At 45.1% G+C, this 25,978-nt stretch overlaps 2 protein-coding genes and 1 pseudogene across 7 annotated transcripts; 2 read left to right on the top strand and 1 right to left on the bottom strand.

Annotated features, from left to right (window-relative positions):
• The first annotated feature begins 3,456 nt into the window (after positions 1-3,456).
• On the top strand, positions 3,457-9,452 carry MLF2 (myeloid leukemia factor 2). The gene is made up of 9 exons (XM_081311947.1): positions 3,457-3,666; positions 4,193-4,271; positions 4,521-4,647; positions 4,897-4,932; positions 5,544-5,597; positions 6,000-6,128; positions 6,261-6,420; positions 6,964-7,182; positions 7,438-9,452. Exons 2-8 carry the CDS (start codon positions 4,222-4,224, stop codon positions 7,149-7,151), a joined length of 744 nt encoding a protein of 247 aa, XP_081168073.1. The 5' UTR covers positions 3,457-3,666; positions 4,193-4,221; the 3' UTR covers positions 7,152-7,182; positions 7,438-9,452.
• A 1,238-nt stretch (positions 9,453-10,690) lies between these two features.
• LOC308658989 (ribosomal protein eL22-like) lies at positions 10,691-18,465 on the top strand (annotated as a pseudogene). Its single transcript has one exon. The product of its transcript is annotated as a ribosomal protein eL22-like (transcript).
• A 346-nt stretch (positions 18,466-18,811) lies between these two features.
• Positions 18,812-25,007, bottom strand: COPS7A (COP9 signalosome subunit 7A). 5 transcript variants are annotated; one of them, XM_081311689.1, is made up of 8 exons: positions 24,855-25,007; positions 24,206-24,410; positions 21,964-22,039; positions 21,643-21,731; positions 20,541-20,743; positions 20,139-20,244; positions 19,832-19,983; positions 18,812-19,676 (listed from the first exon to the last, which is right to left on the bottom strand). In XM_081311689.1, exons 2-8 carry the CDS (start codon positions 24,365-24,367, stop codon positions 19,637-19,639), a joined length of 828 nt encoding a protein of 275 aa, XP_081167815.1. In that variant the 5' UTR covers positions 24,368-24,410; positions 24,855-25,007; the 3' UTR covers positions 18,812-19,636. The 5 variants fall into 5 exon arrangements, with proteins under 5 accessions (XP_081167815.1, XP_081167814.1, XP_081167816.1 ...); XM_081311688.1 differs by having other exon boundaries at positions 24,830-24,981; XM_081311690.1 differs by having other exon boundaries at positions 24,744-24,897.
• Positions 25,008-25,978: the final 971 nt, after the last annotated feature.

The following is a 25,978-nucleotide window of genomic DNA, read 5'->3' as shown; positions in this document are numbered from 1 at the left end:
CAGGGCCTGATTTCCCTTCTATATTCATATTTATGGAAAACTTGAAAGACTGAAGAATTCCTTGAAATTCATTGGACAGAGAAGGAAGGAAGATGGGCAGGCAGGGAGGGAGGGAAAGAGGAAAAGGGAAGGGAAAAGAAGCAAAAGGAAGGAGAGGGCAAGAGAAGGAAGGAGAAGGAAAGGGAAGGAATACAGGTATAAACTCTAGTTATTTGTAAAATTGTATGTATCCTTTCAATTCCTGCGGTAGATACCCACCTATATGGTAAGATAGAGGCTGCTGAAAATAAGCTAATACATCTCTGTCATCCCTACCTGTTTGACAATTTTTCTTTCCTTGGGATTGAACCCAAGCCCTCATACATGTTAAGCAAGTACTCTACCACTGAGCTATATTTCCAGCTTTCTTTATTTCAAGATAGGGTTTCACTAAATTGCCCAAGACTAGCCTCCAATCTGAACTTGTGATCCTTATATCTTGGCCTCCTGAGTAGCTGGGATTACAGGCATTCACCATCACACCTAGTCCCAAGAATGTTTTTTCTCCTGAATCCAAACCTAGGCTTCAGCTTAGCAAGGTCGTGCACACCTGTAATAACAGTGGCTCAAGAGGCTGAGACAGGAGGATCGCAAATTCAAAGCCAGCCTCAGTAAAAGTAAGGCTGCTAAGCAACTCAGTGAGACCCTGTCTCTAATAAATACAAAATAGGGCTCGGGATATGGCTCAGTGATCAAGTGCCCCTGAGTTCAATCCCTGGTACAACAACAACAAAAAAAAAAAAGAAAGAAAGAATCCTTAGTCTTCAAGCTATGTCTCATGGTTAAGAGCTAAATTGTAATTTATAAATATTCCCAGGAGTGATAACACATTTATTTAAAATCATGCAAAGATAAAAATAATTGATATGAGATTCTTGAGTTTTGGAAGAAAGGAAAGGGCTGCAGTCACCTAAAGACAGTAGATACCACATAATCAAGTAAGAAACAAGGAGGCTAGAAGATTTTATGCCTCACATTGGCAGGGTCTGTCTTATCCTTTTCTTTTTATGTTTAGTACAATATACCTAAGAGAGACATCCTTAAACATTTGTTGATTGCCTGGATAATAAAGAACTTGCCGGGCTGGGGATGTGGCTCAAGCTCGCCTGGCATGCGTGTGGCCCGGGTTCGATCCTCAGCACCACATACAAAAACAAATATGTTGTGTCCGCCGAAAACTAAAAAATAAATTAAAAAAAAAAATTAAAAAAAAAACTTGCTTTGGGGTTAGGGTGTAGCTCAGTTATAGAACACTTACCTAGCATATGTGAGGCCCTAGTTTAAATCCCTATCACCACAAAAATGAGAAAAGAAAAAGAAAATACTTGCTTTGGAAGGAGGAGAAGACAAAAATAAATGTTCTTAGTTAAGTCTGGGTAGAAGAACTTTCAGTGGGGTAACTTTCTTTTGGGGTACTGAGGATTGAACTCAAGGGCACTCTACCACTGAGCTACATCCCCAGCCCATTTCCACTTTTTATTTTGAGGAAGAGTCTCCCTAAGTTTGGTCTCAAACTTGCAATGCTCCTGCCTCAAACTTCTGAGTTTCTGGGATTACAGATGTGTTCCACTAGGCTGGGGTCACTGTCTTATTCCAAACTACTTTCCTTTGGGGCAAGAGAAAAGGGTAGTGCATGGTGAGATGTCCCCATAGAAACTTAAGATCTTACTAAGTCTCTTTCCCAGAAATATCAATGGAAAACAAATTTTTTTTGTACTCTTCCGGTTTTCTTTGACTTTGCAAGTCTGGCTTAACTGTCTGCTCCTCCAGTCTCCACTATTGTTTTTTCCTTTTTAATAATAATCAAGTCCAAGGAAACCTTAGAAGCCCTGCTCCCAGCACCTTTTCCCGAGTACCAGGGACCATCTCCTCTTCCCCCAGGGAATTGTGGGAACAAATCTCTCTCTCTCTCTCTCTCTCTCTCTCTCTCTCTCTCTCTCACCAGGGATTGAATTCAGAGGCACTTGAACACTGAGCCACATCCCCAGCCCTATATTATATTTCATTTAGATACAGGGTCTCACTGAATTGCTTAGTGCTCCGCTGTTGCTGAGGCTGGCTTTGAACTCCTGATCCTCATGTCTCAGCCTCTGGGATTACAGGTGTGCTCCAGTCAGCACCAATGAGACCAAAAGCCAGAGTAAAGAACCAGCCAGAGTTGGAGTTTCGATGTGTCTGGTTCAAAGTCTACACTATATAGTTGAAATCCCTGACCCCAAGGGGGAGGGCACTTCTCTTCAGCAGAGTCACATTTTATGCAAGACATTTACTATGTCAAAGTATCAGTCCCTGGCCTTGGAGTCAGGTCTTCTGGGTCGCTTTTAGATTCACCCGGGGTGATCCTGGTTAACTGAGCTCTCCACCTCTTTTCCCCCAAAACTTTATTTATTTATTTATTTTTAATTTTTTTTTTAGTTGCAGATGGACACAATACCTTTACTTATTTTTATGTGGTGCTGAGGATCGAACCCAGTGCCTCACATGTACAAGGCGCACGCTCTACCACTGAGCTACAGCCCCAGCCCCTCCCCCCAAACTTTAGACCCTTGACCTATCTACCTAAATACAGGGAAGAAAGATTGGTGCGGGACTGGGAGCTTTTAAAGACACAAGAGCTAAAGAAAGGAGAAATTAGCACTACACGAAGATTTCAAGGACTGGGGTGTAGCTCAATGGTAAAGCACATGTTTGGAATGCGCGAGGCCCTGGGTTCAGCCCCAGCACCAAAAAACAAAACCTAACATTTCAGAAGCAGAGCTTTGACATTCCGACCCTTCACAGATGGGTCACTGAGTGGTCCAGGAGCCTTGCCAACACCAATTCCCAAAGGGCTTAAGTTCCAGCCTGGCAGAGGAGCGCCACCTGGCGGCCACTCCCCCAACCTGATTCTCTGCCCCAGTCAGACTTTTCCAAGCCTGAACTAGACCGGAGCTAGAGAGTTGTCACCTCCTCCTCTACGTCACTCCACGGACCCCGCCCTCCCGAAGGGACGGGTCCTAATGCCTCCCGCGCAGAAAGGCTGTCCTCCCTCCTTCCCTCCCCGGCTAAACGCTTCCGTAGGCAGTCTGCTTAAAGGGCCCCCCAGGGATCCGCCCCACCCCGTCGCCCACAGAGAGCTAGCCCCACCCCCCAGGGGTGCCTGCCCCATTCTCTTTCCCCAAAGAAAGTGCTGCACCGCCCAGCCCCCTCTCTTCGCGGTCTTCTCCGAGGAATCGACTCCCTTCCTCCTCCTCCCACCCTCACAGGGAGTTTCTTCCAGTCCCCACAACCAAGATCCAATTTATTAGTGAGGCCTCCCCTTCATCCCCACAGGACTGGTGGGCCTTGGCCCCACTCAGCTATACCGCCCCCTCGCTTGCTCCCCACCCACGCCAGCAGGCGGGGCTCTTGCTGCCCGGCCCCGGGGCGGTCTATCGTGACGTCACTTCCGTCCGGGCCTGGCCGAGGATCGTGCTTCGCGGGCCGAGGGCGGGGGTACAGAGGTGGCAGCTGAGGGAGTAGGCGGCGCGGGAGGCTGTGGAGCTCAAACCCAGACCAATCCCTGCGTCCCGGGCCACGACCCTGATCCTGCAGCGCAGTGAGAAGCGAAACCGGCCGGATGGGCCGCTGAGCCCGAGTCGGGGACCGGTGAGGCTCGAGGAGAGCGGGCCCGTGGGGCTGCAGGGTCTCTGAGTCTGGCATGCCTCAGGCCTCCCTCCTGCTCCCTCCGGCGGGGAGGCCGGAGCTGGGGCAGCCACGGGCAGGCGCGGTGGGTAGAGGGAGGCCCGCCGCCTGGTGGGGGCGGGGGGGTGACAGCAGCCAGGTGGAGGGCGGGGTGTTTGGGGTCATTAATGGGGCGGAGGGCCGGCACTCGGGATTCTCATGAAGGACTGTGGCGTTAGGGGAGGAGCGGGGAGTGTGCTCCAAACTAGGGCTTTGGGAAATGGATGGCTTTGAGTGGGGGAGGCCAAAAATTGAGAGACTTGGGAAATGAGAGAGAGGGGTTTGGAGCGTTCTTCTCTCCTAAAGCGTTGTGGCACACCTGGAGAAGGGTCTCCTTGGAGTTTGGAGGAGTCAGTATTTGAAAGGAGCAGTGCTCAGAGTCTCACTAACCTGAGCGGGTATTTTAGAAGCCTGGCTGCCTCCAAGTAACTGAGTCTCAACATCTTAACAGTGCGGAGCCCCCCTGAAGCTGAGATCAGGATGTTCCGCTTCATGAGGGACGTGGAGCCTGAGGATCCCATGTTCCTGATGTGAGAATTCCCTCCCCCTCATGCTTTAGAGCTCTCATCCCACTCCACTTCAGGTCTCTGAGCAGTTGAAACTGACATCTGGGTTCCCATGGCTGGGACTGGTTGGAACTGGCTGGATACTCAGCTACAGCTCCCACTTAGAGGGAAGTCTGCATCTGTGTCACTGAGTGCCCTGTGACTATTATTCTGGGGGTTGGGCGTTTGACAGCTTGGCCTTTCTGCCACCCATACTGTATTTTCACTCAACAGGGACCCCTTTGCTATTCACCGTCAGCATATGAGCCGCATGTTGTCAGGTGGCTTTGGCTATAGCCCCTTCCTTAGCATCACAGATGGCAACATGCCAGGGACGAGGCCTGCCAGCCGCAGGATGCAGGTAACAGTGCTGAAACATACCTGAGACCCAGAGAAAGGTTGGGGGCAATTAGTAAAGCACATTGATTTTCTTGTACTATAACCAACTTGGCAAGTGCAGTGATCTCCTAGGAGTGGAGTTGGGTCTGGAAAAAGTGTTTTGTGGCCCCTTTTAAGGATGGAAAAATAAAATGGAGGTTATGAGTCTGGTTTGGGGTGGTAAGGAGAAAGGATGTGGTCTCTAATTGCTGTTCCTCATGTGTTGCTGTAGGCTGGGGCTGTCTCCCCCTTTGGGATGCTGGGAATGGTGAGTCCTTATCTTCTTGTGTTCCTCAGTTTCAGACACTATAACCTTAGATGTTATTTCCAAATGTGCCACTGAGGAATAGCCTTGTGGGTGGCCCCAGAATCTTTACTTTTGATACTATTCACAAAACTTAGAGTTGATGAGGTGCTAGGAGACCTGTGAGCTAAAGATACTGCTCACTTCTGTGCTCCTAGAGGTACATACCCATTCAGAAGATGTAATTGTGTAGCAAAATTTGTTCTTTTGAGGGGGCAGGGGCAGTTGAAGAGCCAAGGAGATGGATTTTGGATTTTAACATTTTCTCATGCTCTGCCTTGTGAGCTTAGAATCCGTTGACTGGATCATTTCCAAAGACAGGGAAATATGGCAGTCAGGAGAGGGAAAATTGGATTAGAGCAGCCATAGAGACTGAAGAAGGGGACGGCAGTTTATGGAGGAGAAATGAATGTTCTGACTATGTTAATGGAAAATGATAAATAGCAGTTGCTAGATATGCAGGAAGAAGAGAAAGGGGAAGTATAGCCAGGTTTCTGGAAGGTATCTGAGCAGCAACATTCCATCCGAGCCCTGACATTGCTTCCTTGACTCTGTCTTTCATCTCTTTCCTCTAGTCGGGTGGCTTCATGGACATGTTTGGGATGATGAATGACATGATTGGGAATATGGTGAGACTTTTGCACCACATCCTTCCCATGCCCCATATCCTTTCCTTAGTGATGGCTGGCAATACCTTGTGTTTTCTTTGGTGGGATTGGGGGACTGCTAGTGAGGGGGTTGAACTGGGTGAAATCACTGAATCAGAACACTGGGATTCTGAATCTGCTCTCATGCCCAGATGTAAAGAAGAGCAGTATTCTTTTTAAATATGCAATTTGGGTTTTATCTCTTGAGTTTCTTCTTGTTTAGTGTTGGACTCAAGAATTGGGCGTAGGTGGTTAATGATGTTTTCTCTGTTCTCACATTTGTGAGAAAGGTGCAGGCAATAACAAACAGCTGAAGGGGAAGGAAATCCCTCCTCCAGAGAGAATCTCTCCCCATTCAGTCCTGCCCTCCCTTTTCCTCCTCAGGAGCATATGACAGCTGGGGGCAATTGCCAGACCTTTTCATCCTCTACTGTCATCTCCTACTCCAATACTGGTGATGGTGCCCCCAAGGTCTATCAGGAGACATCAGAGATGCGCTCAGCACCAGGCGGGGTATGTGGGGACAGTGCCACCCACCACCACCTTTTTTCAGAAATAAGTTGTGGGTGGTGTGTTCATCCTGGGATGTTGTAGCCAGGGCTTTGGAAGGGACAACCAAGTATGCCATGTTCTGCCTCATCTTAGATCCGGGAGACACGGAGGACTGTCCGCGATTCAGACAGTGGACTAGAGCAGATGTCCATTGGGCATCACATCCGAGACAGGGCTCACATCCTCCAGCGTTCCCGAAATCACCGCACAGGAGACCAGGAGGAACGGCAGGACTATATCAACCTGGATGAGAGTAAGCCTTCCTTCCCACATCCTGCCCAGCAGCTCCAAGTCTAGTTCCTCTGAGCTATATCATGGCTTTGTCTGCCTGCTCCCACAGATATTTCTTGTGCAAAATTATGGGCAAACCCTATACTTGAGATTTGTTGTCAGTTTAGGCACCCAGTCAGGTGCTGGTGTTGTCCTCCCAGAAGAAGACTTTGTCACTGAAATCAAATATTGTTAGTATTCTACCCTTTCCTATCTAGATCAGTTTTTTCCTTTCTCCTGCTATTATTTCACCTTTTTCAAATCAGTAAATATTTATTAAATACCCAGGGTGTGTATAATTCCTCTTTCTTGAGTAGTCATGCTTTAGGCTTGCCAGTAGTGTCCAGGGACCATGTGGAAACCCAAAGAGCTAAGTAAAGTTGTTCCCTTCCATGCCTCTGTCCCCCCAACCCCACATCCCTTCCATCTTCACCACTAGTTTTTATCTTAGAAGTCTTACTGTGTAGCATCTGCCTCCAGCAGCATGCTATGTGGAGGTACCATATCTGTTTTGTGTTTTCCTCAGGTGAGGCAGCAGCATTTGATGATGAGTGGCGAAGAGAGACATCCAGATTCCGGCAGCAGCGCCCTCTGGAATTTCGAAGGCATGAGGCATCTGTGAGTGGGGGTCGAAGGACCGAGGGGCCTCCCCGCCTGGCCATCCAGGGACCTGAGGACTCCCCCTCCCGACAGTCCCGCCGCTATGACTGGTGAAGGCCCTCTAGGTCCTCAGCCTTTCATGTAAGTATCTGAGGTGGGGGGAATGGTAAGGTGACAAGCCCAGAAGGGGGCTGGGGAGCATACCTATGCACCTTCCTCTGCCATCAGGCAGAAGCAATCCAGATTCCCAGCTAATACTTTTCTTAATAGTTTAACTTCTAGCTGGCCAAGAAAGAAAAATGTTCTCACTGGAATAGAGGATTAAATCCTAATCCTTGGCTTTTTTATATTTTTTTCTTCCTTTTGATATGTGTTCATCTTTCTTCCCTTCCAGGTACAGGCTGAGAGGCTGAGAAATCATCCCCTGAAAAAACTTTTTCCTGTCCAACTCCCACCCCCAATTTAATATTAAATTAACAGACAAGCTGGCCCCCACCTCTCCCTGGGGGTCTCAGGGAGAACCTTACACTGCCCTCGATACCTACATTTTCTGTCTTTAATCCCCCTACCACACAATGACTCCACTTGTTCTATTATCCACTAACTTGATTTTTCATTTTGCTGCTCCATCTTCAAACCTCATTTTCTCCATTGTACCCCTGCCATGCGCAGAAGGGGTGAGCTCTGGGTTTAGAGACCTCCTCCATCCCTTAGCTACCCTGGATCTTTGCCCACCTGTTCCTAGAGCCCTCAGTACAGGAGTCATAGTCCTGTCCAGGGCTGTGGAGAGTTCCCAACTCTTGTCTCCTTCTCCCCACGCTCCCATTCACTCACATCACAAAAACCTTCCCCATACCCTTCTTTGCCTTTATTTTTTGATTTGTGCAACTTGTAACTAGGTGTTTATGGAATAAAGGAGAATGAGAGAAAAAAAAAAAAAAAGGAGGATTCTGGCTGTACTTTGCTTGTTCAACTTTCCTCTCTCCTAGTCATATTCTTACTTTTCTTTGTTTCTTGGTGTGTCTCAGCCCCTTTAATGGTGACAGTGGGGCTGTGGGCTAGCAGGGGAGGGCAGCAGCAGTCAGCTGGGCCAGGCTAGGGGATGAAATTGAAGCTACTATCTTGCCAGATCTCTTTCATTCTTTTTTCTTTCTTTTTTTAATTGTAGGACACAGTACCTTCATGTATGTATGTATGTATGTATGTGGTGCTGAGGATCGAACCCAGTGCCCCATGCATGCAAGGCACGCACTCTACCACTGAACCACAACCCCAGCCCCTTTAACTTTACTCTTTAGGGGCATGTAGGGCATAGCTCACAGGTACCTGAGAAACTGACTGCCCACAGAGTTACTCCCTGAGACTGTGCAAACGAACACTTGTACAGAGCAGGCAGGGTCCAGACAACACAAAGGCCTTAAAGGGAGAAGAGCTCTGGAGTGAGCAGTGTCTTCAAACCCGCTACCCTTGTTGAGAATTTGAGCTCAGGAAAGAAACCAACAAAGAAAACTAACCTGGAACTTGAGCTGTGCTGGGGGAGCTCACATTTCTTAAAAGATATTCACTCTTGATTTGCAGCCAAGTAGGTCACTCTGTCCCTCTAGGGAACTTGTTTCATGATGGCAGATGCTTATGAGACCCTCAGGATTTTTTTTTTTTTTTTTTTTTCTTTTTTTAATGTTGGGGATTAAACTCGGGGCTTCATGCGTGCTAGGCAAGTACTCTACCACTAAACTGCAACCCCAGCCAGTCTATATTCTTCCTGAGCTGGGTGTGGTGTTGCAAGCTTCAACCACAATAATTTAGGAGGGTGAGGCAGGAGGATTGCAAGTTCAAGGCCAGCCTTAGAAAATTAGACCCTGTCTCAAAAAGGTCTAGGGACGTAGCTCAGTGGTAGAGCATACCTAGGTTTGACTTCAAGTACAAAAATAAATATCTTTTCTAATGGGAAGGGCCAAAGGACTCTTAAGACTTTTGGGGTCTCTTAAGGCAGGGAGTATTTTCCCCATGTCTGGGACAAGTAGATTCAAAAGGATAAGGGGAGCCCTGTACAATGGTATATACCTGTAATGCCAGTTACTCAGGAGTTGAGAAGGCAGGCTCACGAGTTTGAGACCAACCTGGGCAAATTAGACCCTGTTTAAAAACAAGAGGGGGCCAGGTGTGGTGACACACTCCTGTAATCTTGGGTTCAAGGCCAGCCTCAGCAATTTAGGCCCTATGTAAATTGGCCTCAAAACACAAACAAAGGTGTCTGGGAATGTGGCTCAGTAGCTGAGTGCCCCAAATTCAATCCCTGGTACAAAAAAAAAAAAAAAAGACAAGGGAGATTTGTCTAGTCACTGGACAAGAGAGAGGTAAAGTTGAGCTCAGTAGCAGGCCCTGACTTCCTAGTCCAGTGTGTTATTAAACTTATTAAAAATAGGGCCAGTGGGGCTAGGATTGTAGCTCAGCGGTAGAGTGCTCGCCTAGCATAGGCGGGACCCAGGTTTGATGCTCAGCACCACATAAAAATAAAGGCATTGTGCTGTGTCCATCTACACCTAAAAAAAAATATATAATAAATAAATAAAAATAGGGCCAGTGTGGATTCATGACTGGGTCAAGGGAACCCAGCAACTGAAAGAATCCAGGCATCCCAGCAGTCAAACAAGTGTAAATTATCCATCACCAGCTAGATTCTGATTGATGGAGGCTGGAACTCAAAGGCATTACCAGCCCTCATTTTTAAGTGTAGCCTATACTCTGACTAGGTAGGGAGAATACTTAGGCTGGGAGACCAAACTACTGGGTTCTTATTGTGGGTTAGCCTCTGGTTCTTTGGATAACTTCAATTTATATACTTGGACACTGGGCAGAAAAAAGGAGAGAAAGGATACTACTAGAATCTGGAGGGATTGTTCATTGGGAGGGGAAATTTCCCAAACTAACAGATGAGTAAGGGTAATCCAAAATATTTGTTTCTACTTGTCAGTTTGTGGGCCGGAGGCAATAGAGGGGGTAAAAGGTGATGAGAGTGGAGAGCTGGGTACCAATTCCAGGCCAGGAGGATGATTTCCATACTGTGTCTAAAGCATTTTAGGAGCTGAGGATGGAGACCAGAGCACTGAAGGAGCAGACAGGGATGGAGTAATTAAGGAAAATTCTAGGAACAGAGAGTGGTCATTCATATCCCATGTATTGTGTCAAATGGTTTTTCTACACTAACTCAATGCTCACAATTCTTAGGTATGAATATATGTCCTCATTGCCACCAGTAACTAGAAAGGACCGTCTTACAAAGCAGAGAACTAATAGTGAGAGAGATGAAGACTCCTTCTCAGTCTAAAATGCTTTAGACACAGTATAGAAATCATCCTCCTGGCCTGGAGTTGGTACCCAGCTCTCCACTCTCATCACCTTTTACCCCCTCTATTGCCTCCGGCCCACAAACTGACAAGTAGAAACAAATATTTTGGGTTACCCTTACTCATCTGTTAGTTTGGGAAATTTTCCCTCCCACTGAACAATCCCTCCAGATCCTAGTAGTATCCTTTCTCTCCTTTTTTCTGCCCAGTGTCCAAGTATATAAACTGAGGTTACCCAAAATACCAGAGGCTGACCCACAATAAGAACCCAGTAGTTTGGTCTCACAGCCTAAATATTCTAAGTCTACTTAACTACATATATCTTCCTGCCCTATGCTCCCAGTCCTGAGAATGTCATTCTAGGGGCTTGAGAGAACAGCAAGGGCCAAGGATTCCTTCACTCAAATAATTTCTGTGGGTTAGGGGTAAAAAGAGTAGTTTTTACTTGCTGTTCCTTTATATCACCGAGGTCTTCAGATGAGAGAGGCAAGGGACAGGTGCGGCCGCACTGGAGGGGGAGATGAAGATGAAGACAGTCATAGGAGGCCATAGGAGATAAGAGAAATAAACAAGGAGGCCGGGGCCTGGGAGGAATCCTTGTGTAGCTGGTTCTCCCAAGGAGCATTATCCCTGGGCAGAGCCTAGGGAAGGGGGCAAGATACAGAACTGGCCCTGAGGGAAGGGCACAACAGAGGCCTGGGTGCAAAAGTGTGGCAGGGCTGCTACAAAAGGGGTTTTTTCCCCTACACAGAGTGCTGGTGGCTCTGAGATGTCTCAGCCTCATGTCTGGTCTTAAATGGTACCTCTGGAGGGGCCAGGAGAAGTAGATAAGATATCCCCCTCTAGGCTCAGGCCCTCTGAACAATCCCTAAAAGGGGTAAGTTGGGTTAGCATTCAGAGTTCCTTACCCTCTCTCTGCCCTTTAACATGCTATTCTTCCTTCCTGAACATTTTATCTTTTGGATGGGAATGCTCCTGGTTTCTTCCAGCATCCATCCCCTCCTTTTGTCTACTGTCACCTGCTATCTGAAGACCTTGCAGGATCTGTATCATTTTCCAAGGTATCAGTATTCTCTGCCAAGAGGGCCAACCAAGTGTCTGAGGCTGACATATCAAGTGGGAGGATAGAAAAGGGCCTGTAGGATTTGAATTGAGTCTTTTAAAAGATGGAGCCAAGGGCTGGGGTTCTGGCTCAGTGATAGAGTGCTTACCTAGCATGTGTGAGGCACTGGGTTCCATCCTTTGCACCATACAAAAATAAAATAAAGGTATTATGTTCACCTACAACTAAAAATATATTAAAAAAAAAAAAAAGATGGAGCCAATGGGTGTGGTGGTTCACACCTGTAATCCTAGCGGCCCAGGAGGCCTAAGCAGGAGGATCACAGGTTTGAAGCCAGGCTCAAGAACTTAGAGAGGCCCTAAGCAACTTAGCAAGACAAGCTGAATCTCAGTATAGATGAGCCTTATTTAAACAACCCAGTGTTTGATATAAATGACAATTTCAAAGTTGATGAGACTTTACAGATCACTTGCTCTGGGAATTCTGAAATGTGACAGTAGGACCGCTTTAGACTTACAAAAGCAAAATCTTGAGGTTGCAAAGGATCCAACGCAGCAATTACAGATATCTAACCCCCACCCCCCAGGCTCTTGTTTACTACTGAAGAAACAGGTGAAAGTCAATATCACACAAAACATTGAGGTAAATGTTATTAATGTACTGTACAGAATGATTTACCACTGGAGTCCTTTAAATAAAAAGTTTCTTGATGGTTTAAACACATTTTTCTATTAAAATTTACCCAAGTAATAAATAGCACAGTGTTTGAAACAATAGCTATTAGTATGCCAGTAACTCAGTATGTCTGGTTTTTTGTTTGAAGTGGTTTCACTGTGTTGCCTAGACTCGTCTGGAACTTCTGGGCTCAAGTAATCCTCCTGCCTCAGCCTCCCAAGTTGCTGGAATTACAGGTGTGCACCACCTGTGCAAGCTTCATTGTGGTTTTAATTTGCATTTCCTTAATAGCTAACCATATTGAGCATCTTTTCATATGCTTATTTACCATCATTATAGCTATTTATTGTTCTGTGGCACTGAGAATTGATCCCAGGGGCACTCTACCACTGAATTACATCCTCACCTCCTCATCCTTTTGAAACAGGGTCTTGCTAAATTGTCCAGGCTGGTCTTGAACTTGTGATCCTCCTGCCTCAGTCTCCAGAGCAGCTGGCATCATAAGTGTGTGCCACCTTGCAAGACATGAATCATGTTTTTTATATCATAAGAACTCTTTGCTTAACTATGAGTTGATTTCTCCTATAAGATCTTCTATAATTTTTATGGCTGTACATTTTGTGTTTACATCTTCTCTTGTGTGAGTTTTGGTAATTCTTGGCTTTCAAGATGCCTTAGACCCTTTTGTGCTACTATAACAGCATACCCCAGATTGGATAAATTATTAAAAAAAAAACCCAGAAATTTATTTCTCACAGTTCTGAAGATTGAGAAGTCCAAAATCAAGGTGCTGGCAGTCTTGGTGTTTGGTGAGTTCCCAGTACCTGTTCTTAAGAAGGAACCTTGAATACTGCATCCTCTACAGGGAAAGAGTGATGTTCCTCACGGAAGAGTGTGAACCCAGTCTTAAAAACCCTTTCTATTACATCATTAATTCATTCATGAGGTCAGAGCCCTCATGACCTATCACCTCCCATTAAGGCCAACCTCCCAACACTGTTGCAGAGGGAATTAAGTTCCAATATGAATTGTGGAGGGGAAAAAGATTCATACCAAAGGACAAGGATTTGGCCAATTTTGCCAAGACTACTGAATTTGTGTGTAGAATTATAGGGTTCTCTTATTAACCCTTGTGATCTCTGGTAATATCCCCTTTTATTCTTGAATTGGTAATTTGTGTCTTCTCTCCTCCCTTCCTTTTTATTAGTATGGCTAGAGGTTTATCAATTCTATTGGTCATTTAAAATGGTCAACTTTTGGGCTGAGCACACAGCACAAGGCCCCAGTTTGATCCCTGGCATGAAAAAAAACAAACTATATTTGGGTTTTTGGGTTCATTTTTTAAAAATATTTTTTTCTGCTGTCAATTTCATTAATCTCACTTTTTGCTTGCTTTGAGTTTATTTTTGCCCTTATTTTATCTTTTTAAATACTTTTAAAGGACTATTAGCTCCTTCTTTTTGTTTTTTGGGGAGGGGTACTGGGCTTTCCCACTGCTATATATCCACCACCCTTTTAAAATTTTTCTTTCTGAGACAAGTCTCACTAAATTGCTGAGGCTGGTCTCAAACTCATCATCTTCTGCCTCAGCATCCTAAGTCACTGAGGTTAATTGCAGGCATGGGCCACCATGCCTGGCTACCCTTATGTTCCTTCTCAAGGTGGAAGCATAGAATACTGACTCCAGACCTTTTTTATGTTGGCCAGGCTAGCCTTAAACTTTGTAATCCTCTTACCTCAACCTCCTGAGCCACTGGGATTACAGGCATGCACCTGTGCCTGACAGTTCATATTTTCTATTTCACTTAGAATATTGCCTGACCACAGTAAAGACCTAGTAAATATTAGCTTTTATTAACAATTATCATAGAAAAATAGATAAGCAAAAAGACAAAAATCACCCAAAATCCCAAAGCCCAAAAAAGTATATAACACAAACTTCATGGCTGATATATTTCAGAGTTTTCAGCCAACATATATTTACCAATTCAATGAAAATAAATAGTAAGTATAGGACCATATATGCTGATGCATCACAAGTTATGCATTTCCTATGAGGGATACAGATTAAAGTCTTTCTGACATTCTTCCCAATTAAGATGCATCCTCCCTTCTCTTCATCAGGCTAACTACTACTTGGCTTCTAATTTCAGTTTAAAGGTCATGTCTTTTTCTGACGCCAGGCAAGATATAGGTCCCTGTTAACCACTTTCAACTTACTCAATACTTCTTAGCACCTACTAAACAGATAATTTGTAACCATGCACTTAAAAACTTTAAAGGGCAGAATAAGTCATGCTTTCTTACCCTGTGTTGGCAAAAATATAAACGGCAGCCGCACCCCAAAGAAAAACCCCAACATGGCGCCTAACGACCTTCTCTTCCTACTTTCCCTTCTTTTCATTGGCATGAAAAGTTCCCACTGGCGCCATTATTCAAATCCTGCGGGTGGGAAACCTTAGCCCCAATAAGAATTAACTTCTTGGGCTCCGGAACTGACATCTGGAAGAACTTGCCAATAAACGGGTGACCCGTCACTTACCTAAGCCCTGCCACTTCCCCTTAGATCTATATAAGCCTTTTGTAATAAAGCGGAACCTCTCCGGTGATTTGTGTTGTGTGGTGTCTTCCATTCGTAGTGCGGTGCGGCATCTTACACCCTGTACTCAATTTTATCTTTGCTCATTCTTTCTTCCCAGATGGTGACCCTAGGCTCTTACCTGTTCATCCAGGACCTGCAGTAGAAACCTTTCATTTGATCCATGTTGACACTACCTGACAGAGTCAATGAGGGTATAAAGGCACATTTCCCGTTCACATCCTAGAGATTCTAATTTGATAGGAACTAGGGTAGGACTGGCTGCAAGGCTTATTTTCAAAAGCTCCCATGATGATTTTGATGCTGGTGGTCCAAAGAAACACTGCCTGTGGCAGACAACTTCTAACATGGCTCTCAATGATCTCTGCCTTCTGACAGTCATACTCTGTCTAATCTATGTTCCTTGAGTACAGGCTGGCCTACTGAGTAAAAAGCGACTGGATGTCACTTCTGTGATTGTCACAAAAGACTGTGACTTCAGCTTGCTAGTGTTGTCTTCTGGGCAACTGCTGGCCAATTCTTAATCTTCTGATAAGGTCTTCAGTCCAATCACCCACGAAGAAGTGATTTTTACTGATGACCACTGAACCTAGAGAGGATTATGGCCTTAGCTAACACCTTGAATATAGCCTTGGGAGACACACTGAGGCAGAAAATAGTGCAACTCAGATTCTCTCCCCATAAAAACTGAGATAATTTGGGATTTTGTTGTTGTTATTGGTACCAGGGACTAAACACAGGAATACTTGAACACTACGCCACATCCCCAGCCATTTTTATTTTTTGAGACAAGTTCTCACTAAGTTGCTTAGGGCCTTGCTTAATTGCTGAGTCTGGCTTTGAACATGCAATCCTTCAGCCTCAGCCTCCCCAGCCACTGGGATTATAGGTGTGTGCCACCACATCTGGCTGAGATGTTTTAAGCCATTTAATTTTACTGTCATTTGTTGCACAGCAATGGATAAATAATATACTACTTAGATGCCCTTGTAAACTCTGCTCAATCTATCCCTGTTGGAAGATTCATCTAAATTGGGAACTTTTTTCTTCTTTTTTTTTTCTTTGTAGTTGTAGATGGACAGCATGACTTTATTTTATTTGCTTATTTTTGTATGTGGTGCTAAGGATCAAACCCAGTGCCTCACATATGCTAAGCAAGTGCTCTGCCACTGAGCTCCAGCCCTTCTTTTTTTTTTTTTTTTGAGACAGAGACTTGTCACATTGTCCAGACTGGCCTTGGACTCACAATCCTCCTGCCTCAGTGTTCTAAGCAGCTGGAGTTATAGGTATGCATTGCCATGCCCATCTAAGTGAGGAATTTTTAATCTCTAACGCTCTCTGATCACGCGGCCAGCTGTCAAGATGGTGCTGCAGAAAGACAAGAAGCCTAAGAGGACTACTTGGAAGTTTAATATGGACCTTATTCATCCTGTAAAAGATGGGATTTTTGATTCTGGATATAACAGTTTCTGAGGGAGAAGGTTAAAGTCAATGGGAAAACTGGAAATCCCGGGAATGTTATTCACATTGAATGCTTCAAGAATAAAATCTCAGTTGTTTCTGAGAAACAGTTCTCTAAGAGGTATTTGAGATATCTTACTAAGAAATACCTTAAGAATCATCATCTTCGTGATTGGCTTCGTGTGGCTGCAATTTGACAAAGAGACTTCTTTGAAATTTCCAAATTAGTCAAGATGAAAATGGATTAGAGTCTGAGGACTAACTGGTCTCCCTTTTTAGGGCTTTACTTTTTAATAAAACAAATGAAGTGTATATGAAAAAGAAACATCTAAAGATGGACTATCATTGAATAAAAAATTGTTCTCAAAGAAAAAAAAAAAACTAACAGTACACATTTTACCATTTTTTTGTGCATAAAGGTGTGTGCCCATCTAATTGTCATTTTTAGCTCCAGAGATTTTAATGTTTTTTTGTTTTGTTTGCTGAATTGGGGATGGAATTCAGGGCCTCACACTTGCCAGACAAGCCCTCTATAACTGAGCTATATCCTCAACTCCTTTAATTTTTTTACATTTTGAGACAGGGTTTTGCTAAGTAGCTGAGGCTAACCTCAAATATAATTCTTCTGCTCACCTTCCAAACTGCCAGGATTACAGAAGTGTGCCACTGTGCCTGATTCTTCCTACTATTAACATGGCGTCCAGTCCTAAAATCATCTAAGATTGCTAAGCAGTAGGGATCAGCATGTATGAGCGTGCAGGTGAGTGATAAAATTCTTAGGAAGAGCCCAGTGCAGTGATGCATGCCTATAATCCTCGCTGACACAAGAGGAGTGCATGTTTGAGGCCAGCCTCAGCAATTCAGCAAGGCCCTAAGCAATTTAGTGAGATCCCATCTCAAAAAAATTCTCTTGGTTACACATCAATTCCCAAAATCTTGAGCCAAATTTCATGGTCAAAACTGAGCCCTCATTACTTCCGAAAGAATGTGCTGCCCTTTCCCCATGCCTTGGTAACCAAGAGCTCTGTCTTTGTAAATAAAAAACAAATTATATTTACCTGTCCCTAGAGATGTGAATGGTTCTCTCTCCCTCTTTTGATGTGAAGCTGGGCAGTCGAAGCCCACTCTACATTGGACTTTAAGAGACATTCACTGAAGTGTGGAACTAGAAATTTCTAGGAGTGGGAAGTTTAAGCAGCTATTAACTGGGAGGAGCCTCTGGGGAAAAGGAGATACTAGGTTCCAAAGGAAAAACTGGGGCTTGGGTGGTAGTTGGGGACAAGTTTAAATAAGCACCAGAAACTATCAACTTCTACACAATGGAGGGCCTAAGAGGAAGGAGTTTATTTCAGGGGTAACAAGCTCAACAAGTTTGTCTATAGCAAAGCTGAGAAGCCACAAATGTAAGCTCCTAAAATAGGGCTCACTGGATAGGTTTTGTTAAGTCTCCATTGCCCCCTCAAGGCTTAAGTTTATCTGGTCCACCTTTAATCAAAAAATCAGAATTCCACTCCCATTTTCTGGTTCCATGACTGACAAAAGCTTTAGAACCCATAAAGAATGCTCTCTCCTAAATCTCCAGAGAATAGCACTAGCTTTGGTAAGCAGCTTAGTCAACATTAAGACCACTTGGACTCGCAGAAGTCAAGCACTGTGGGGAGCCACTCCAAATACATGCACCTTTAAGTCTTGATGCACCAAGGGAATCTAAAAGATCACAGGTACGGCCCTGGGAGTAGCCCTAGGAGTAGGTGGCACCCAGAGGGGTTGAGCTACACTCACCTGTTCCCTTTAATCCTATCCCTTGCCTCATTTAAATGGCCTCTTCCCAATAAAAGGGTTCAGCATGTGCTCTTCTCTTTTACCAAGGACCCCTAAGGTCAGAGCTGTCACAGGACCCAAAGAAAAAGGTATTTTCTCTCTGTGTGATTATTTCGTGCAACCCAGTTCACCTGGAGTGACCTTGAGTGTTAAGTCATGAGATACAACAAAGCACTTTGCATGTGGGGGCTCAACTATCCCTCAGACTAGAGCTTCCTAATTCTAGAGAACACAGCAGGAGGAGTCCAATCCTCTCAGCATACTTCTTGGGAAGTGCTAAGTTGGACAGAGGGCAGTAGTCCAACTACATGGTACTTTTATCTGGTTTTAATGCAAAGATTCAAGTTCACTATCAACTCTTTCCCTTATAATTCTATGAGGTGGGGCTGGGGATATACCTCAGTTGGTAGAGCGCTTGCTTCACACGCTCAAGGCCCTGGGTTCAATCCTCAGCACCAAAAAAAAAAAAAAAAAAAAAAAAAAAAAAAAAAAAAAAAAAAAATTCTGAGGTGGAAAGAAACAAGATGAAGTGAAGCTTCTTGAGAACAAGGACAGCAATGGTCAGTTTGCATCTCTGGTATCTATCACGTGTTGGTACTAAGTATTCATTACTTCTGAATACATGCTGAGACATGGAGTAATTTATCCAAAGTGAAAGCCCAAGAGCTAGGTGTCTTAGCTGTGGGGCCAGGACTATGCAAATAGTATCTGGTTCTCTTTATTTTCTAGTATTCTGCTTTAGAGTAGTCTAGGAATGAGTCTCATTCCCATCCACAAATATCAATAACAGAAGATATTGAGTTCTGGGCATGTTTGTAGATAGACTTCTTATAGATTTATTTCTGTTCTGTTATAGATAGATATATGCATATATACTTTTTTTTTAATACAATCTATATTCCCTTCCCCACCAAACTCCAAAAGGAGATATAAATCTTTCCAGGATTGCCATTGGGCTTCCCAAGATGGTCAGAGCCAAGAAAGAACTATTTCTCAACATCTCAACAGCTGTCCTTCTTAGGCTCTAGAGTCATTGAAGCAGCAGCATTCCCAGGATCCAAGGGGAAGATGGGGGAAAGGAAACTGTAGTGTGCTGGGACTCTAGAATGAAAGTGTCCAGTCACTCCCAGAATGGCAGACTGGCTCCCAGAATTCTCACGGTAAGAATTCTGGTAGGGCCCTCACTCTTCAGATGCTAGCCCATAGGCACGGGTAGGGAGTAGGAATCAGGTATTTGACATGCAGGGAAAGGGTGGTAGAAGGAATACCCGAGGCTTATGCTGGAGACTGAGCAACCTTCAGGACTACCCACCTACTCAATGACAGAAGTAATAAACAGGAACAGATGCTGAATTATTAAAGAAATAGAGAGGAGAGCATGACAGGGAGAAGGAACAATGAAACACATGGGAAAATCATGTAGAGCAAAAAGTACCAATAAAAACATGACCTGTACTGGCCTCTTCCCTAGAAAAGATGTAATCTATGCTTTGGGGTGCAGGAGGTGAAAGGTCATGAACTAAATGGATTATCAGCTGGCCAGGGGCACAGGAAGGCTCTCTGAGGATTCCTAAGGGGCAGGTAGGCAGGCAGCTGGGGCCCCATTTCCCCAGGAAAGAAATAATGAATCCCTTCAGTTCGACTTGGACCAAATCTTGGCACTCCCTCGGAGCCTGGCAAGGGGAGAGAGAGAGAGAAAGAGAGAGGATGCAGGGGATCTCCCTAATCCCTGGAGGTTTCCCCAAATCCCCATCCCACACAAATGACTAAAGTAAGTGCAGCAGCCAGGTCCTTGAGGTAAAAGTGGGCCACTACCACACTGGCTTACCCCTTCCCTTTTGAGGCCTTCTTGCTGGGCTGGCGCTGGTTGGTGCCTGGAGCTGGGTCCCTCAGTTCAGTCAGGTGTTGCTCAGGGTCCTGAGATGTGGCTGCAGCAGCTGCTGCTGTTGTAACTTTAATGGTTTTTTTAAGGTTGGCAACCTATCAAGATGAAAAGAAGGGGACAGCAAAAAGGTTCCAAAACCTGACAGCTCCTACTTATCTTGTCTGCCTGCTACAGCCATGTCCAAAGCACTTGCACAGGCCAGGTGCCCAGACTGGGGAAGCCTGCATCCATCCTGCTCCTGCCTGCTCACCTCACTTTCAATCTGCTGCTTTAGGCCCAGCTGCTGCTCCTTGTGCTGGTTGGCACGGCTCACTTGCTCCTCGATACCTGACAGCACAACCTCACAGCCCACACACCTGCAGGGGTTAGGGGAGATGAGAGGCCTCAGATGAGGGCTACCATCAGACTCACTTCTCAGTTAAGATCCCTCAAGAGTGAGACACTCCCTCCTCTTTGACTTCCCCAACTACTACTCTCAGGATCCCCTCTACACCTTCCTTCAGAAGTCTGTAGAGGAATGAGCTCCTTTCCCTCCCTCCTCTCAGGTTCCACTTCTACAGCCCAGCCCAGGTCCTACCCTCTCCCATCTTGAAGCACTGCTTGCTTTCTTGGAGTGAGAAAAAAAGGGACAGGACCAGGATACTGATCTCACCACTCCTGCAGGGTTCGGGCAATGGCACTAAGGTCTTGGCGCTGGATGTCCCGTCCAATGCTGTAGTCAACCTCTAGACGCTGATTGCGTTGATCCAGTGAGCCGCGAAGCACATCAGCATATACAGCCTCAATCACCAGGTCTTCTAGCTGCCGCACATTACGCAGAGCAAGGGCTTCTAGCAACACTGCATATGGGATGCACTGGAGCCAAGGGTAGGAGCGGGATGGTCAGAACAGAATTTGTAAAGTTCCTCAGCAGAGAAGGGCTTTCAAAAATAATCTTCTCTTATTTTCCCCTGCCCAGGCCCATCTGCTCTTCACTCTTATTCCTAAATCCTTTCCTCTAAAAGGCTGGTTCTGAAGCAAATTAAATAAAAGTCCCCCCACACCTCAAAACAGCATCATGAGAAGGATGGCTTAAATAAATTACCAGACTGATGCTCCCCCAAGACCTTTATCCCCCACACCACACAGGGAGAAAGTGACTTCTGCATGGGTGTCATTCTTTGGTCATAGCTCAGGACATGCCACAGCCCTTGGCCAAGATCAGCCTGTCATGATGCAAGTATGTGATACTGTGCGAGGTCTGTAGTGACTCTGTTTATCATTTATATTCCATCTGCTTTTCAGGCGTCCAAAAGAGCCTGTTTTCAGTAAAACCATGAAACAACTTAATTGTCTAATAATAATTGGGAGAACACAGACTGGAGTTAAGGGGTGATATTTAACAAAAACAGCCCAAGAGGAATACAGATATATTTTTGGGTTACATATTGCTTATTCTAACACTAGAAGCCCAGAATTTCATTAGAAGAGAGCCCCACTTCCAGCTATCAGACTTTGCTGGCATGAAATAATTACGCAGTGGTTAGGAAAGCACTTGTTCACTGACACATGATTGGCATCTTAGTTATACTATTTTAATCAAAAATACAAAAGATGTTTTACTTAGAACTTCAGTTGATTGAAGTTTAGATATAGACCTTGGCAGAGGGGAAGGGAAGGGCAAGAAAAAGCAAGTCTGGTCAAGGGCTATCCCGGTGGGACATAAAAGATGCTCTAGACCTCGCTGGCTTTGGACTGGAGAGACTGTCACTCACCTTGACTTTAGCAGCCAGGGTGACAACTGAGAGGTGTCGAAGTTTATTCTTCTGAGCTTCAGTGAGTGGAGGAAGATTCCTGGCTTCAGCTAGGGAAAAAGGACAAAGTTGTATGGATTCCTACTTTCAGTTTTGTGGGAAACTTTGGCCTTCTCCCCTTCTCCTGCATTTTTCCCCTGTTTTCTATGCCAGCTTAGGCCATGACTCCAAACCTTTATGCCCAGGGGATCTAAGTGCAGCATCCTATGAAGTTCTAAGTCCCTCCAGAAACTGCCCTTCTCCCATTTTCATTGCTCCAGAGCTCCAATCCCTCTTGGTTACCTAAGTAGTCGGCATATGTTCCATAAGCAAACACTGTGAGCAGCCGGAATGTGGAAGCAAAGTCACTTTCAGCCAGCTGCAAGAATATAAAGGAAGAGAAGAGGTGACAGAGGGCTTCCCTCATTACCCTCCCAACCTTATCATTTTTGAACTCCATTTTCTGGCCACATTTTTTTCAATCAATGTTAATTCACCAAGAGGCATTCTCTGTCTCTCAGTGATTAATCTTCCTACAGGAAGGGCTAACTTCCACTTCCAGGTCTTTATTATAGCAATGTTCTCTTCCTCCATCCACCATCCAATTCCTACCTTATATTTAGGGTTGAAAACATTCAGTTTGGAATTTAACAGACCACACACACATCAGGCACTGTAAATTGTGTTGTTTGGCCATCAGAGTATATGTAATATTTCTGAATTTAAGTATCTTTAGGCAGTCTGTGGTACTCCCAATTCACCAGGCTCCTGACTCAGCCTAGACAGACACCTATATTTGTGGCCTCTGCTTCAGATCCATCTCATGGATCCAGCTCACCAGAAGGATCCTCTCCTCCTATCACTGATCACTTATTCTGGCACTTAATTAATTCCTGCAGAAGGTTCTTACTTTAAGAATATCTTTCCTTTCATCAAGATTATAGATCCACCGGGTATGGTGGCGTACACCTGTAATCCCAGCAGCATGGGAGGCTGAGACAGGAAGATTTTGAGTTCAAAGCCAGCCTCAGCAAAAAGTGAGGCACTAAACAACTCAGTGTAGACCCTGTCTCTAAATAAAATACAAAAAAATAGGGCTAGGGATGTAGTTTAGTGGTTGAATGCCCCTGAGTTCAATCCCCAGTACCCCTCCGCAAAAAAAAAAAAAAAAAAAAAAGATTATAGACCCAGTCTCTGGTATCCCACTAGCATTTAGCAGAGCTATTCATGTTACTGACTCCCTCAATAAATATTTGCTAAGTAAGGATTTACAGATTTATATCCATCCATCTTATCTTTTCAACTGGAACATAAGCTTTGAAAGGGTAAGCCTTGGGTCATGCACTTTTTTGGTATTCCCAGATCACTGGCAGATTATTAAACAGGTACTCAATTAAAAAGTGCTTCTTGGGGCTGGGGTGGTGACTCAGTGGTAGCACACTCGCCTGGCATGTGAGGCACTCGGTTCGATTCTTAGCACTGCATGTGAATAAACTTTAAAAAAGGTCTATAATCAACAATTAAATAAATAAATAAAATTTTGAAAAAAGAACAGTGCTCCTTTTTCTTCACCTTGATTGATATGCTTTTGTTCCACTGAATATGAAAGCAGGGTATAAAGATAACCACAGTTTTCCCCATACCACAGTGATCAAAAAAGGCTAAATCCAGGCTGGGGTTGTAGCTCAGTGGTTGAGCGCTTGTCACGCTCGCATGGGTAAAGCACTGGGTTCGATCCTCAGCACCATATTAAAAAAATAAATAAATAAAACAAAGATATTGTGTTCATCTACAATTAAAAAAAAAAAACACTAAATCCATTGATTCAACCATAGGTCCTCAAAAACTTGGCTCACCGCCTACCCATATATCACTATCATAGGACATGGGCTGATGCCACAAGTCTTCATGACCCACCTACTATTGACTTGAAACTCTTTACACTTTGCCACTTCTACGTGAATGGTTCTATCTGCTGTGTTCCTTCTCCTTTGCCTACTTTAAATGAATTAACATACACTACACTGAGGGAGAGAACAGGGCATGTCAATTTGGCCTATTCAATCCTTCCATCTGTACCAAACTTTATACTTTCTCATGATTTTATATGATTCCCACAATAATGGTTAAGTATAGTGTTATTTCCATTTGAGTGGGGGCAGTACTGGGAATTGAAACCAAATTCCCAGTACTGCCCCCACTAAAGCTATAGACCCAGCTATTTTTATTTTGTGATAGTCTCACTAAATTGGCCAGGCTGGCCTCAAACTTAAGACCATCATCTTCTTGCCTCAGCCCCTCAGAAGCTAGGATGATAACATGGTCCTTTGTTAAAAATGAAAAATATTACATTTTTCAGATTCCTCATCTCCAAAATGAAAAAGAGCTTTACCTGCTTGTTTATTTTTGCAAGTTGCCATTAATCACCACAGTATCCTTGTTCAACTAAATGGTGCCAGGGTTGCAAAATGAGCCTGCCCGCCCACTCTTAAGTCAAAAATTTTGTCCCAAGCTTCCCTGTGGGTTACCCAAGCCAGCAACCCACCTCTCTAACATTGGGCATATCCAGCAGTTCCCCAAACACGTAGACACCAGGGGCCTCCAGCACCTGGTGGATGAGTGTGGCCAGCGCTGCCCCCTTGGCCGACTTGGCCAGGAGCAGAAATTGCTCCTGGTTCTGCCCTGTCACCTTCACCTCCGCACTCATGGCTGTACTGAGCTGTGGGAACCTGGGCTCAGGTTGTCTGGAGCTGTAAGGAAAGAGGATGTGAAGCTAGAGGTCCCTAAACACTGGCAGGATAGGAAGCCCAAGGGTAAGGAGCCGGATTATAGAGGGGCTAAACTACTACTGAAGTGAGGACTAAGAGTTGGAAGATCTACTCAGGATCTAAAAATCTTAGTCAATTCACGGCTGCCACGCCCACCCTCCATAACAGCCTCTAAACCTAATCCCAAGCCCCATCACGTGCACCCCACTGACATCAAGGTACAGGCTGCAGCTAGGTAAAGGGTCTCACACAGTGTCCATCCCAACCACGAAGCACTCTCAGCTCTCCACGCGTGCCCTAACCACGTGACCTTACCACCACTATCCTTACACGTGGCTCCACCTCCTCCCTTAAAGAGGCAGCCCTGGGACTGTGGGACCCGCCGACTGCCCCAGCCGTACCCTGGGCCAGACTGCGGACCGCTACCTGGAAGGTTCGTCTTCCAGCGCACCGGGTGGGGCTGCTGCTCCGTCACCTCCGGCAGCTGTTCCGAGCTTTTCCTGCCACCCGCCCCCTCAAGGGTCGCTCTAGCCACTCATTTCTATGGCCGGGTTCCGGTAGTGCTTCCGCTTTTACTACGTAGTTCCGGGAGGAACATAACCCGCTTCCGCCTTCGGACCGCCGAAGCTCTGGGGAGGGATGCGAGCATTCTATTCTCTTGATTGGTTGCTGGGGAAGAATGACGGGTGCCCTCCCCCCACCCACCCTGCGCTATGTTACAATAAAACTTTATTGGGGGAAGAGCGAGCGTCACCGAGGAATCCTCGGTCCCCTGCAGTTGCGAGTGGCTGGCTCACTGTCAGCTCTAATCTACCATTGATGTGGCGATCCCGGCAGTTGGCGGTTCGTGGGAGGAGAGGAAAGCTGTAGTGGAAGGAGTGAGGGAGCAGAGAAAAGGGGGAAGAGACGTGATAGAGGAAGAAACCATAATCAGTAATACAAATTAGCGGCGGCTAAGATCATCTGGGTAGTTCAACCACTCACCTTTTGAGGAGAAGGAGAAAATAAGTTAAAAAGAAAAACAGAAATAGCTATCATGCTTACTCTTGGTTAGACACTGAGAATTTTATCCCGTTCAATCTTCACAACTATATCGCCTCCCCAGTATGACTCCAGGAAACCTCGTGGTTACAACTGTGCTTATTAAGTGATGATTTTAGTAGGGAGCCCCCACCCTGCCTGGGGATTGAACCCAGGGGTGCCTTAGCAGTGAGCTATATCCACGGTGCTTTTTGTTTTATTCTTAATTTTGAGGCAGGGTCTCACTAAGTTATTGAGTGCTTAAGTTGCTGAGGCTGGCTTTGAACTTGAGATCCTTCTGCCTCACTCTCTGGAGTCACTGGGTTTATATGCATGCACCATCACCCTGACAGTACCTTGGTTCTTAGTTTCTGGAGGAGGGGAAAAAAATTAGAAATTGGAGTTTACGAAAATCCAGGGATTCACCTGGAACCGAGGTTTTTCCCATCTACTTCACCATACTTTATTTTTGTCTTTGTTTTGTGGTGCAGGAAAGGAAACCCAGGTCTTCATTCATGCCAGGCAACATT

Source organism: Spermophilus citellus (assembly GCF_964194105.1).
Source record: "Spermophilus citellus genome assembly, chromosome: 10".
Taxonomy (NCBI): Eukaryota; Metazoa; Chordata; class Mammalia; order Rodentia; family Sciuridae; genus Spermophilus; species Spermophilus citellus.
This window is presented reverse-complemented; position numbering and strand designations above follow the sequence as displayed.

What these genes read in the sequence shown, in the direction of transcription:
- MLF2 (XM_081311947.1), top strand. Translation starts at nt 4,222, where the DNA reads ATGTTCCGCTTCATGAGGGACGTGGAGCCTGAGGATCCCATGTTCCTG. An exon ending in GAGGATCCCATGTTCCTGAT is followed by an intron (nt 4,272 to 4,520) that starts GTGAGAATTCCC and finishes TTCACTCAACAG; the next exon opens with GGACCCCTTTGCTATTCACC. An exon ending in TGCGCTCAGCACCAGGCGGG is followed by an intron (nt 6,129 to 6,260) that starts GTATGTGGGGAC and finishes GCCTCATCTTAG; the next exon opens with ATCCGGGAGACACGGAGGAC.
- COPS7A (XM_081311689.1), bottom strand. Translation starts at nt 24,367, where the DNA reads ATGAGTGCGGAGGTGAAGGTGACAGGGCAGAACCAGGAGCAATTTCTG. An exon ending in CCCTGGCTGCTAAAGTCAAG is followed by an intron (nt 20,744 to 21,642) that starts GTGAGTGACAGT and finishes CCTTGGCTCCAG; the next exon opens with TGCATCCCATATGCAGTGTT. An exon ending in AGCAGCAGATTGAAAGTGAG is followed by an intron (nt 19,984 to 20,138) that starts GTGAGCAGGCAG and finishes TCATCTTGATAG; the next exon opens with GTTGCCAACCTTAAAAAAAC.